Genomic DNA, 13,139 nt, shown 5'->3' with positions numbered 1-13,139 from the left:
AACATACCAGTTGGCAAAGTATTATACATTATTTTATTTCACTCATCTAGCAATCTGTATTACTGTTCCTGTTGTCCAGATACATTGAATCAAAGAGATTTAAAGATTCATCTAAGATCACACACTGGGGTGCTCCGGCCCGCGGAGCAATCAACTGGGGCTCCACCACCTACCTAGAACAAATGAGTTGGGGGGACAAGAGGCGCAAAGAATGGCAGCAAGACAAGAGATTCTGATCAAGCTGCCAACTTTATTTTTCCGAACTGGGTATATATATAGGGGAGGAGGGAGAGGAAGGAGATTAGGTTGCTTGCTATTGGCTAGCTTGAGACAAAGAAGGGCCCGCTTATTGATTACTTGGGTGCAACTGGTACTCGTGGACACCTCATGTGCCTGTAGCCGATTGGCTTGGGGAGCGCATGCACACCTCATGTACCTGTAGCTGATTGGCTGTGTGGAGCGCACAGGTTCCTGTAATCAATGCAATGTTTTTAGCTAGAAGCCAGGTGTAAGGTTCCCAACATCTGCTCCCCTTTTTATTACTTTGAGGGTGAGGAGAATGTAGGTAGGGTAGACTTTAACCGGCTGGGGGAGGCAGAGGCCTGACTCCTCCTGGGCTCATTCTGAGCTTTGGGGTACCTTTTGGGAGGAGAGGAGTTGGGTACCAACCTCTTTGCAAGTCAGCTTACCTCTCAGGAGACTCGAAGTGGCCGTATGTACAGGCCTCTCCTTGCAGTGCTTTGCCTTGCACCCAGCGGTGTCTATCACAGCTACTTGGCTGTGAAGCATACCTTCGAGGGTTATGCTGCTCCCGCAGGAGGGGAACCTGGCAGGAATCGTGGGCTAGCACCCCAGCGGCTGTACGGCTCAGAGTCCGCTCCATGTTCCAGCATTTCTAATTGATGATAGTGCACCTGAATAGGTCTTCCTAGTACACTGTTAAGTTGGTCTTTGACTAAGTTGGTTACACGTCTAAGAACCCAGGGGGCAAAGGAGAGGATGAGGGTGATAGAAACTAAAGGTCCTAAGAGGGGAAAGAGGTAGGGGAGAATTCCGTTGAGTCCACCCCAAAGGGGGTGTTCGGAAAGTTCTTTTCTTCTTTTTTCTAAGTCTTCTTGTAACTGTTTTATCTTGTCTCAAACGATGCCTGATTTGTTGGCATGGAAGCAGCAGTGTTCCTGTAAAGCCAAACAGATACCTCCCTGTTCTGCAGTAAGTAAATCTAGACCTCGTCTGTTTTGAAGGACAACTTCTGCTAGGGAGTCTACTTGGTTTTGGATGTCACTAATGGTACTGGACAGAGCCTGGACATCATCAATTAGTTGTTTAGAGAGCTTTGTGTATGAATGGACTGTGACTCCTAATCCTTCAGTCCCTGTGGCAACTGCTCCAGAGACACCTAATCCAACTAATAAGGGTATGAATGTTAATGTTCTTTTTTGTCACCCCACAATATGGTCTAAGCTGGGAATGGGGACAGGCTCGTCTCCGGGGAGAACATCTATATCTGGTAGTAAGGTAGCCAAGACACATAGCCCGGTCCAGTTAGCGGGCAAGGCTGAAAAGGCCAGGTTATTTCCACAAACGAGAATTTGTCCATGACCTGGGCAAAGGGGGTTACTATAATTGGTTATGCTTCTACAACTAGTAAACTCTACAGAGCCGACGGGAATGTCGAAGCTCTTATTTTGAGTTATGCCTTGTAAGCACGGGGAGGGTGGAAATACTGTAGGTTGGACTCTAAAAGGTAAACTAGGGTTACATTGTAGCTGTGATTCATTAAGGGTGGATATATTGACAGGAATAGCTAAAGGCATGGGGGTGCCTAGGCTCATACATAACCAGCAATCCTCGGCTAGGTGAGGGTTAGATATGTTAAGAGCTTGATGTGTGGCTATTAAAATGTCAGCAGTCTGGGTATCTAGGTCTACTCCCCCGCAGTTTGGGGAAAGCTAGTAATTCAGTGGGGGGTGGATATGGTTAAATCAGTGAATTCTTTAGCCATGGCCTTGATTTCTCAAATGAGAATTAAGGCTTCTTGAATGGAGGTTTTTTGGAGAAGGGGTTTTTGGTGGATTGTTGGTGGCTCGGGGTTGTTTAGAATGGGGGCTAGAATACGGGTGGCTGCGGGCGGTAGGTTCGAGGGTGCATAGGGGGGCGGCCAAAAAGCTGGGAGATCTTTAAGTAAGGGGGCAGAAGAGAGAGGAGGCCAGTCACGGTTATTGTAAGAAGCTGCCTCTTTTTCGACTTCGGCCTCTTCTGCTGGGTTTAATTGGTAGACATGGTTATTTGAGGAATTACAGGAAGGGTTAGGGGTTTTCTTAATCTCTTCCTCTATGTTAATAGAAATTGAGGGGGCCCTCGAAGAGGGCCGAGATTGATTTTTTGAAATTTCTTGTCCCTCTTTACAGAGATTTTGGGCTGAAGGGGCCCTCGAGGGGGACCAGGATTGATTTTTTAGAATTTCTTGTCCCTCTTTACAGAGGCTCTGGATATCTGGAGAATGCCCATGAGTGACTAAGATTTCTTTAATAAGATTAAAATAACTGAAGGCGGTGATAGGGACAGTCTGGGGGCCAGAGACTCGATAATAGTCGTTAAGGCAATCTCCGACCCGGTTCCAACACTGCGGGTCGATCGTCCCCTCTTGGGGGAACCAGGGGCACATTTTGAATATAAAGTCAAAAAATAAAACTAAATCCTTTTTCTTAACTCAAGTTCCTCGCACCTTGAGAGTTTGCTTTAATTGACTTATAAAAATATCACTTTGTGAACATGCTTGTCCCATGATTGGGGGCCTTACCTGGCCGAGTTTGCTGTCGAGGGGAGGGGCTCCTGGATCTGTCTTGCGGTCGAGTAGTCGCGGCGATCCAATCTGTGCGGGGAAGTCACTGGCGGGGACGGCGCTTTGTTCCCGCGGCTATCGGCCCCCACGTTGGGCGCCACCCTCGGAGCAATCAACTGGGGCTGGACCACCTACATAGAACAAATGAGTTGGGGGGACAAGAGGCACGAAGAATGGCAGCAAGACAAAAGATTCTGATCAAGCTGTCAACTTTATTTTTCCGAACTGGGTATATATATAGGGGGGAGGGAGAGGAAGGAGATTAGGTTGCTTGCTATTGGCTAGCTTGAGACAAAGAAGGGCCCACTTATTGATTACTTGGGTGCAACTGGTACTCGTGGACACCTCATGTGCCTGTAGCCGATTGGCTTTGTGGAGCGCACAGGTTCCTGTAATCAATGCAATGTTTTTAGCTAGAAGCCAGGTGTAAGGTTCCCAACACTGGGGACTTCTGATACCAAGATATATGGAGACAGCAGATGCTTTATTTTTATCTTCGATCATTCATATAAAAAATAGACAATTTATACTTTTAAATGAAGCAAGTACAGTATAGCCATCCTCAGAAGAGGAAGGTGAACTTTTGAAGGACCATAAACTGTGAGGAAATCATGTTCTGTATAATGAAGAGTGAAAGCTGGAAGAAGTCCAGATATAGTGTAACCAACAAGGGGCCTAATGCAAGGATCCAGACACATGCTGCCACCTTGCAGGCTAGTCACAAGAAAAAAACGAGGCCCCTCTCCAGACAGAAGCAGAGCTTGAGGTAATCACAGGACAATGTCCCTGGTAGCTGGTAACATGAGGAGGGATTTGCAGTATCCACCCTCAGAAAACACACTACCAAATTCTCTATCTGGCAGGATATAATGCCCATACCTTATTCTCATTATCAATGGCTCCAACCAAATGTTAGCCAATGTTTCTTTACTCCCCACCAAACCTTAGCCAATGTTTTCATACTCTCCACAACATATGCTGTATAAGCAGAGACCATAGTCTTTCAGACAATTTCAGCTGTAGAGTAAGGAATTACAATTAAGAATGACCAAAAGTTGGAAGAGTACCACATCCATAAAAGACTACAAACTCAGTAAAGATTAGGGAAGGGTAAATGATTCTCTGGGAATAACTGCCATTATTTTTATTTCAGAAAAGACTTTCAATAAAATTTGTGCCTTCTCCTACCATAGTATAAAGTTGTCAGTAGGAAGCCCCTAACAAGCTAGGGAATCATTTCCCAAAACCCCCTCTATTAATGCAGGGCCAGGTGATTAGTTCTCATCATTAGAATGTGAACTGAAATTATATATCTATCACTTCTGAAAGAAGAAACTTAAAAAGTAGTGTAATTTTTTTCATTATTACTTTTCCTATTTTCTAACTGGATGTAGAAGACTCTAAGCATCCAGCAAATGCAAAAATCACAAGATGGAAGAAGTCTGGGCCAATGAATCACCACTTGAGCAAAAATTGTGCTTTGATCAAGTCCTATGTCATCACAAGACTTCTGAGAGAAATGCATTTATTATAAAACTCTAAAATTCTGAGGCTTATAAATTAGCCAGATCAAGAGATAAATTTGTACCTATCTATGGGTGTTGCCATGACAAAAATCTCAAATTTCTGGCATTCAGTTTGTGATCAGGAAACAGGCATCAGGAAAATTACTATCAGAGGCTAGAAAGATGGAATAGTGGTAAAAAGGTTTTAAAATATTGCCTTCGATAACTTGGAAAGTGGACTTAATACCTGTGTGCTTGAAGGTTTATAGCAGTTAGTTCCCAACTGAGGATGTCCTCCACAGAGGACATTTGGCAATAACTGAACACAACAAATCATGAAAGTTTGTTATTTTTTAAGATCAACTCAACTGTTTATAATTCCATTCCTCATATCTTATGTCACTCATACCCGAATCAATGAGTCTTTTATTTGCACCCTTTATGTAACCCTTAATTCATTCTTCCTGAAGTCTCTTCCTCTCCACTGTATATTATTTGTATGCAGATAATCTTACTCATGTATCCCATATAATGCCTTATTCATACAGTGTACAATTAGTATTTGTTCAGTACACATTTGTTGAATGTATATTGTAAAACATTGATTCCATGGTCCTTGATCTCGTAGTCCATTATTAAAAGCCACATGTCACAAAAAAAACACTTCACGATACAAGTCTTAGAGAATCTGAGACCTTAGAAATTAGTTTTCACATTATCAGATGTCCCCAAAGACTGCTACCCTTTGGGCATTCTTTCACTTCCAGCTTCTAATTGCATGAGATTAGTTACTGTGTAAACTTGACGGCCCCCTTAAATAGGAAAAACAGAGGAGAGGACAATTCTAAATAGTGTAGTTGGTCTCCTCACAGGAGCGTCCAACCTTTTGGCATCTCTGGGCCACACATTAAATACATGGTGACACGTAATCACAAAAACATCTCATAATGTTTTAAGTAAATTTACAATTTTGTGTTGGGCTACATTCATAGCCATCCTGAGCTGCATGCAGCCTGCAAGCTGCAGGTTGGACACCCCTGGGAGTTTAAGTGAAGGACTTTTAAGGAGGTTAGGGATTTAAACACAACAAACTAAATTTTCCTTGAGCAGCAACAAGGGTACCAAAACCAGAAGCCACTTGTGGCTGTCCATAGGAAGGAATGATCAGAGTCAAGGGCATATGTGTACATCAGGAAAAGGCTAACGAAGAGGAGATATACGTAAGAAAGGAGATAATTACCTTTTTTTCCCACATCAGACTGAAGTAGATAAACTTAATTTGGCATTCATTTAAATCCTAGCCCACCTAGATGGCTCTGACATTAGGATGCTGATGAGGAGATTGCTATAGATGGGAAACGGACAACTTTAATTTCCCTTCCGAACTTAAACCCTGCTGCTCAATTGAAGATTCAGATCTAGACTTCAGAAGAGTGACTGGAGATAGATTTGGGATCATAAGCATGCAGGTGATGGAAATGGATACCCAAGAGGAGTAAAAACTAAAGAAAACAAAAAAGTTTTAAATGTATAGAGAAGCCAGCAAAGGGATGAATAAGCAAAATACATCATGTTGTTTCCTTCCATAATCCTTATCACATTGATAGCTGTTCTGTATGAGCTTACAATGAAACCAGATGGTTTTTTTTCCAAGTGTTATTTTTCCACCTTGATTTCAAGATCCTGAAAGACAAGAACCACTCTTCACTTTTTTATATTTTCCCAAAGCCACCATCAGTAGTCTTACACATACAGTAACACTCAACAAGTTCTTGGTTCATTGTTTTTGAAGGTTAAAATGGGGATTTATTTTAACATGCAACATGTAATGCAAATTTCTAACATTAGAGAAGTATTCAAAACTATTCATGTATATGCAAGACTCTTTAGAATGATTCACTAAATTTAAAACAGGCAAAGAATTCCACTTCCCTCACCCATCTACTCCCAAAAGGCCCAAAAACTCTCATAAAAAGCAAGTTTCCAATTTTCTACAACCTCTGCAGGTAAACCTACTCTTACAGAATTCTTGGCTACTAAGAGTGTATTTTGAAGAATATTTTAATGTACAGTTGTTTTTCTGAGAGATGTATCAAGGCTCACCAATGGAGAAAACTGGCAAGACTGGTCAGAGAATATGTCTATGACTAATTATTCAGTGGAGAAATGGAAAGCCAAACAGAACTTCTGGTGGCACAGTAAGGGAATAAAAATTGCAAACTAAGAATTTATGACTTTGCAGCAGATACAAGCATCTTCTGGTATGAGCCATTACATGTTTCCAACTACTGATGAAACATTCAGTGTGGCACTAACTTCTTAAAATCACATAACTGAAAGAGGGAAAACAAAGGGGGACTACAGGGACCATCTATGAATGAGCAGCACATACTAGTAAGCCTGGGGCTAGGATGCTGATATCACACCACTATTTTGGTATTAAATGAACATCCGTGCAAGCCATATTTCCCTTGATTTTTTTTCCTTTTTTAGCCACCTACTTGAAACTAACCTTTGTTCTCTTCCCCGTATCTTGTTTGGGGGCTTGATTTGTTCCTTTTGATCTCTGTGGATTTGAGTATATACATACTCATGTGCTTTTGGTAACAATGCTTTCTGGTATCTTTGGTCCAGCAAGACTTTCATGTTAGTACTGTACTGTGCCAACTCTTTGAGATTGCCTCATGAACTAAAGAGAAATAATGTTTGCTGAACTTTTCCCCAGTGGTGGGTTTTAAATTGGGGAAGTGCTTATTGAGCAGAGCTAACCAGAAAGCAGATGATCCAAGTTTCAAATGCTGTTAGGTTGTGGATAAACAGAGAAATACAGACACTACATAGTTGTGAAAAAGGAAGACCAATCTCATAAAAGGGTAAAGGAATAGGCAGTTGCTGCCACAAATACACTGGAAAATAGTTAAGTAAATTCAGTTAATTGTACCATGTGGTAGAGGTGGTGGCAAGGAATAAATGTTGAAGATTTGAAAAGGGTAAGCGGTAGCCTAGGCTGGGTAATACAGGGTCTGGCACAAATAATGCCCCTATTTTTCATTACAAAATCTTTTATTACAAAATCATTAAGTATGTAATTCTGTAACATAATAACATTACACTCAAGCACACCCTACGACATTTTCTATGAAATGTTCAAATTGTTGTCCATCTCTTCCAAGACATTCAAATACCCTACCAACCACACTCAGGCAAGCCTTACTTCTGCTGGACCCTGTATAAGTGCAGGTTTTGGCATCAAACATCTGGGTTTAAATTCTTACCTGTAACCAAGTGGTGATCTTCAGCAATTAAAGAATGTGAGCTGAGCATTAATATTTCCTCCTAATTCACAATTTGAGGATTATATAAGTCACTGCTTAGGACAATATAATATTCAATAACTGGCAGTTTTTATAATTGTTTTAAGATAGAAAAGTCCAAAAGAGAACTGTTAGCCTACCAGTGTTGGCAGCCTCAGAAAAGAGCAAATAGCTATAAATCGAAGAAAGCAAAGTCTCTCACAGGCTAGAGAAGAGTCATAAGATTCACACTCAAGGCCACAAAACAGTGAACCTTTTACTAGATATTAAAGTTTAAAACCACACAGCTTAACAGTTGTTAATTTAACCACTAGGTGGCAATGATACAGCTGAATTTCACAGACAAGATTAATTTTAAAAGTGAGCAAATCCAGACAAATTCCAAAAAACTTTTTAGCATTTTCATTTTAGAGAAATTAAAAATCAATTTACATATGAGTAATTTATAGAAGATGTAATCTGCTTCAATATCTATCTTAACTTCTGAGGCTTTTCCCCCTCTGTGCACAGAGGCAATTCATGCGACACAAACAACTTTCAAATTCTCATCACAGACATGTCTTTAAAAAAAACCTGGACATATATCATGAAGTTAACAGAAATTATGGAAAGTGAAAAATCTTTCTGAAGTTTTAGAATTCTAAGAAGGCACTATAAAATTGCAAAGTATTTCAAGATAAAGTTTAAAAATGGCTAATTCTACTTTTTAAAAACTTACTTAAAAAAATTAGTGCCAAAACATTAAATATCACATTTTGCTTTTAAATCATAAATTAAATTAATACTCACATAAGTAATGTTTTTCATGTCTTGAATAAACATACTAAATTTACTAAGCAAATTTATCAAAATTTTGATAAATTCTAGAATGTTTTACAAGTGTCAAAATAATAAATGATGAAATTCCTAAGAATCTGGCACTCTCCCTAATTATTTCTGCTCTCTTCATAAAGCAGGTCATTCTCTATGGCTTATTAAAAATAATAAAAACTTTATTCTTCTTTCTTTTGAAATGTAATAAAAGGGGAATGTATGACAAGTTTTTTTTCAAATTTTACATAATATTAAGCACACAGTAAGAAAAATAACTTTCAAATTCCCAAGCTGTTCCCCCACATATAAGGTGGGAGCTCATAGAACAATACCACATGTAACATAAAACCTGTAGTATAATTAGATGAATAAATAATAAACTTATACTGTTACCCAATTAAAAGAACCCAATTTCTTCCCTTTGTATAAATAAAGTTTCCCAAATTTAAACTTCCAGTTTTCTACAAATAGATTACGATCTTTTATATGTCTGCTTTCCAAGTTTTCTCACTAAGTGAGCAATTACTTCCTATATCATATTTACTTCCATTTCCAGAAAAATCTCCCCCTAGTACCATCCAAAATTTTTTCTAAGTTATTATTGGAATTCATAAATCAGTTTCCTTCTTATTACTGAACTTCATTTTGAATTACTATAGATCATCCTGCAATATAATATAGATATTTCCTCATATTTTCAGCATATACAGATACACAAAACAACCATTTAAGAGGGTTAGCACAAGAAAAGATTACTGTGACAGTGGTTACAAATCAAACAAAAAATTTTAGGAAAATGCTCTCAATCTGTTAATTTTTGCTAAAAAATTTAGAGAATGCCACTGTTATGGAAGGAATAATTATAGATCTACAAAAGTGAAAACAAGTACATGTAAATTATATTCATACAGAACCAGCTTCAAATTATCTGCATAAGTGAAAGGACAAGAGACACAGATGATGCAAAGCACAATCCTCAAACCACTTGACACATTTTTGTACCTGTATTTGATAGGACTGCCTGAGAATTCAGAACACACACAAAATAAAGCCATTATTGCAAAGAGGTTAAAAGTTATCAACACAGTCACCAAAACAATAACAGTGAAATGCTATTATTGACTCGAGTTGGTCATCTTCTGTTTATTTCTGATGGTGGCTCGAAGTTTACGTATCACCAGTCTATCAGGTAGAATCATATCACCTTGTTGTTCTAGATAATCCAATAAATTTTCAGTCCATTGGAGAGCAGCTGCATGATTGATATGTTTCTCTGGAATCAGTTCTATTTCCTCCTCCTCATTTTCACTGGATTCGTCTGTCTGGCCCTGAGCTCTTCTGATGATTTCACTGTCACTTAATACTTCATACCCTGGTTCAGTACTGTCCACTTCAAACCATTTTTCAATGTTCTCAGTAGTCACATTTTCCAATCCTTTGGTGTGTTGTAAAATGGTGGCCACTGTAGCCAGTGAAATATCTTCTTCATCAAAGTCCAAGCTTTCTTTCTCCTCTATGGTAGGGAGAATCTTCTTCCATGCTCTGCTAATGGTAACAGGCTTTACTAAATTCCATGCCATTGCTACTTCATAAAGTGCATCTAGCAGAGTTAGCTTCTTCCAGAATGATTTCAGGTCATTACCTTCTTCCAAGTTGTTCTGGAGAAGACCTGCACGATAGTTCCTCTTCATTGTTGCTATGACACCCTGGTCCGAGGGCTGAATCAAGGAAGCCACATTAGGTGGTAAATATTTAGCAAATATTTGGCCATCATCTGACCGAAGGACATTTTCATTTGGATGTGTTGGTGAATTATCCAATAAGAGCACAGCCTTTTCCTGCAGGCCTTTGGATCTTAAGTGTTCTCGAACTTCCGGCACAAAGATCTTGTCAAACCACTGTCGGAAAATGGAAAGATCCATCCATGCACCTTTCTGGCTGAAATAAGAGACAGGCAAGTTTGAGGTGTCAATTGACTTGAAGGAGCGAGGTTTCCTTGCTTTGCCCACAACACAAAGTTTAAGTTTGTGTAAACCTGTTGCATTGGCACAACACATGACAGTGACTCTTTCTTCAACTGACTTGTGCCCAGAGACAGTACATTTACCTTTGATTACTGAAGTCCTAGAAGGCAGGCATTTCCAAAAGAGTCCAGTTTCATCTGCATTGTAGATTTGTTCAGGCTGCAGATTCTCCCGTTCAATGAAATCTCGAAAGCTGTTACAAAATTCTTCCACGGCAGTCTCATCACCATTTAATCGTTCATTTCTAATGTTAATTTCTCTAATGCTGTGCCGCTGCTTAAAACGAGTTAACCAACCGGCAGAGGGGTTAAAATCGCCATCCATTCCCAAAGCATAAAAGAAGAACTCTGCCCTTTTTGCACAAATGGGTCCGGATACAGGATTCCCCTTCGCTCTTTGCTGGTTGAACCATTCCAGCATTGCTCTGTCCAGTTCCTCATACATGGATGGCTTCATAGACTTCCTCTTAGCCAGAAGACTTGTGGAATCAGAACTGCTTGCATAAGTTATAATCTTCTCCTTATTTTTTCTTATATCCCGAACTGTTGTCTCGCCAATTCCATAAATCACTGCCAGTTGTTTAGAAGAACCCCCATCTTCGAGTTTCTTTATTATATCAAGCTTATCTTTTATAGTCAACACCACTCGCTTCCGTTTCCCAGACATGGTGAGGCTCTGGGGCTCTCCCCACACTCGTCCTGAAGCAGCCCACAAAATTCTTCTATCGCACAGACTCAGCAGGACACGCTGTTACTCAGTTTGTCCGCCTTACCAGGAACCTGGTGGGCCTGAATCTGTCCCAGCTGGGCGTGGCTGGCAAAGACACAACAGAGGAAAGTGAGAGGGAAAGAAGTTTGAGGGAACAGGCCTTTAACTTAGGTGGGCAGTAGAGGAGGGCCCCGAGTCACCGCGGATAACCCGGATCACAAACATTTGTTTTACTGCCCCAGTGGCCGCGGGAAAGACTACGATCCCAACGAGACCACAAACCTTCACGCCCAGATACCTGGAGACACCCGTCACTAACCCCTGCCACACCCCGAAGTTAAGGCGGAGAGCGGAAGAGGCAGGGAGCCGGGACCGGGCTCCCTTCCCCAAGGGGACGGTTGTTTTGATTCCTTCCCGGGCAGCCAGCCCTTTCCACCGCAAGCCCACTTGCCCGCACTGGGCTTGGCCCGGACAGTCCTCCCGGTCCCTCACAACCCGCCCGGCCCCTATTCCCACCTCAGAGGAAACCAGGAACCCGCACCATTCCCAGACTAACAAGCAGCGACCGCTCCTCCCACAGCACACGCTCCCGGAAGACGCCCCCTCCCGCTGCCTGGCCCCGCCCCTTGTCCCTCAGAGGAGGGACTTCCCCTTTTCTCCGGAACAAGCAGGGGCGTCGCTCATTAGGAGTCCCTCCAGCCACGGCGAAGGCGTGGGCAGAGGCGGAGGCGCTTTGAAAGGTGCGGGCGCGGGGGCGGTGCCGGCCAGCTCGGGGCGGAGACTCGCTGGGACTCCGGCTCCAGTTACAGAAGGTTTCCCGGAGGGGCCGGGGAAGCCGCGCCTCACAGTAGGCCTGGATAAAAATTCCCGCGCTGCCTTCCTGGAGGGCGGAACAGTCTTGGGCGCAAACTCCACGGCGGGACTGCGCTGCAGTGGGCTGGGTGCACGTTCCTTCCGCGGTGGGGAACTGGGCGGGACTAATACGCTGACTTGGGGCATTGGTTTGGCGGGATTCTGGCCTCACCCTACTCCTGTTTATTTTGTGAGTGCGGAGCTGCTCCAGAATCTAGGGTTTTGTGTCGTCTGGCGCTCGTCACCGGCAAGGGTGGTCCTAGGGTCCAGGTTCCCTGGCGACCGTGCTCCTTCCTCCTAGAGGCGGAGCAGCGGACTGGAGGGCTTGCCTCTCCGGGTATCTGCATCCCGCCTAAGAGCCAGGTTTGTAATTCAGAAAATAACTCAGGTGTTTACTCCCAAGAGAATCTGTTCCTCCTCTGCCACTCATCCCTGCTGGATTTAGCGAATTACCTTCAGTATTACAGGTTTTATTGAATACTATAGCTGTCCGGGACGCCAAATTGGCAGGAACTGTTCTGCGAAATTGTGGAGTATTGGACCGTGGTAATAAGTGGGCGGAAATTGGTTTTCCTGTCTTTTCGTGTTTCTTCATATTTTCCTATTTCTTGTTCTGTCGTATTCTGCTCGTTTTCCCAGCCAGTGGAAGAAATAGGATCAGTTTATTTACTATAGCCCTTAAGCCATTGTATTATGCTGATTCGGTTTGATGTCCCTAGCAATTTCATCAGATTGTGAGCTCCATGGGAGCAGAGACCCTGTTGTTGATTTCTTCTAGTAATGCCACAGTTCTGTTCGTGTGCTGGCACATGGAATGCATGAAATAACTATTTGTTTGGCTTATTAAGGTTTCCGTCTAAACTGTCACATGTAAGCAGACATCAAGGAGGGATGATGTTTTACAAATAGGATTGTATCCCCCCTGGTGGAATTTCAGGTAGTGGCTAGGGTTTTGCTGCGCTTAAGATCCTAAAGTGTAAACTGCCACCTACATTGTTTATAGGTCAAGTAGATGATTCCTAGAATGAATCTTATCTTGAGGATTAATTAACCTCAAGTATAGAAGAAAGGGTATTCT

At 41.9% G+C, this 13,139-nt stretch overlaps 2 protein-coding genes across 8 annotated transcripts in view; one reads left to right on the top strand and one right to left on the bottom strand.

The window, feature by feature from the left end:
• Nucleotides 1-3,274: 3,274 nt before the first annotated feature.
• JRKL (JRK like) lies at nucleotides 3,275-11,810 on the bottom strand. 2 transcript variants are annotated; one of them, XM_037163459.2, is made up of 2 exons: nucleotides 11,726-11,810; nucleotides 3,275-11,314 (listed from the first exon to the last, which is right to left on the bottom strand). In XM_037163459.2, exon 2 carries the CDS (start codon nucleotides 11,165-11,167, stop codon nucleotides 9,593-9,595), a length of 1,575 nt encoding a protein of 524 aa, XP_037019354.1. In that variant the 5' UTR covers nucleotides 11,168-11,314; nucleotides 11,726-11,810; the 3' UTR covers nucleotides 3,275-9,592. The 2 variants fall into 2 exon arrangements, with proteins under 2 accessions (XP_037019354.1, XP_037019355.1); XM_037163460.2 differs by having other exon boundaries at nucleotides 11,751-11,786.
• Nucleotides 11,811-11,867: 57 nt separating this feature from the next.
• Nucleotides 11,868-13,139, top strand: part of CCDC82 (coiled-coil domain containing 82) — a 31,093-nt gene continuing 29,821 nt past the window's right edge. For 4 of the 6 annotated variants that reach the window (XM_037163443.2, XM_037163445.2, XM_037163444.2 and 1 more), the window contains exon 1: nucleotides 11,962-12,424. The gene's annotated coding sequence lies outside the window, so the exon portion shown is untranslated. The other 2 variants (XM_037163446.2, XM_053670459.1) reach the window with 2 other exon arrangements.

This window comes from Artibeus jamaicensis, unplaced genomic scaffold (genome assembly GCF_021234435.1).
Source record: "Artibeus jamaicensis isolate MK-2021 breed Jamaican fruit bat unplaced genomic scaffold, CSHL_Jam_final contig_585, whole genome shotgun sequence".
Taxonomy (NCBI): Eukaryota; Metazoa; Chordata; class Mammalia; order Chiroptera; family Phyllostomidae; genus Artibeus; species Artibeus jamaicensis.
This window is presented reverse-complemented; position numbering and strand designations above follow the sequence as displayed.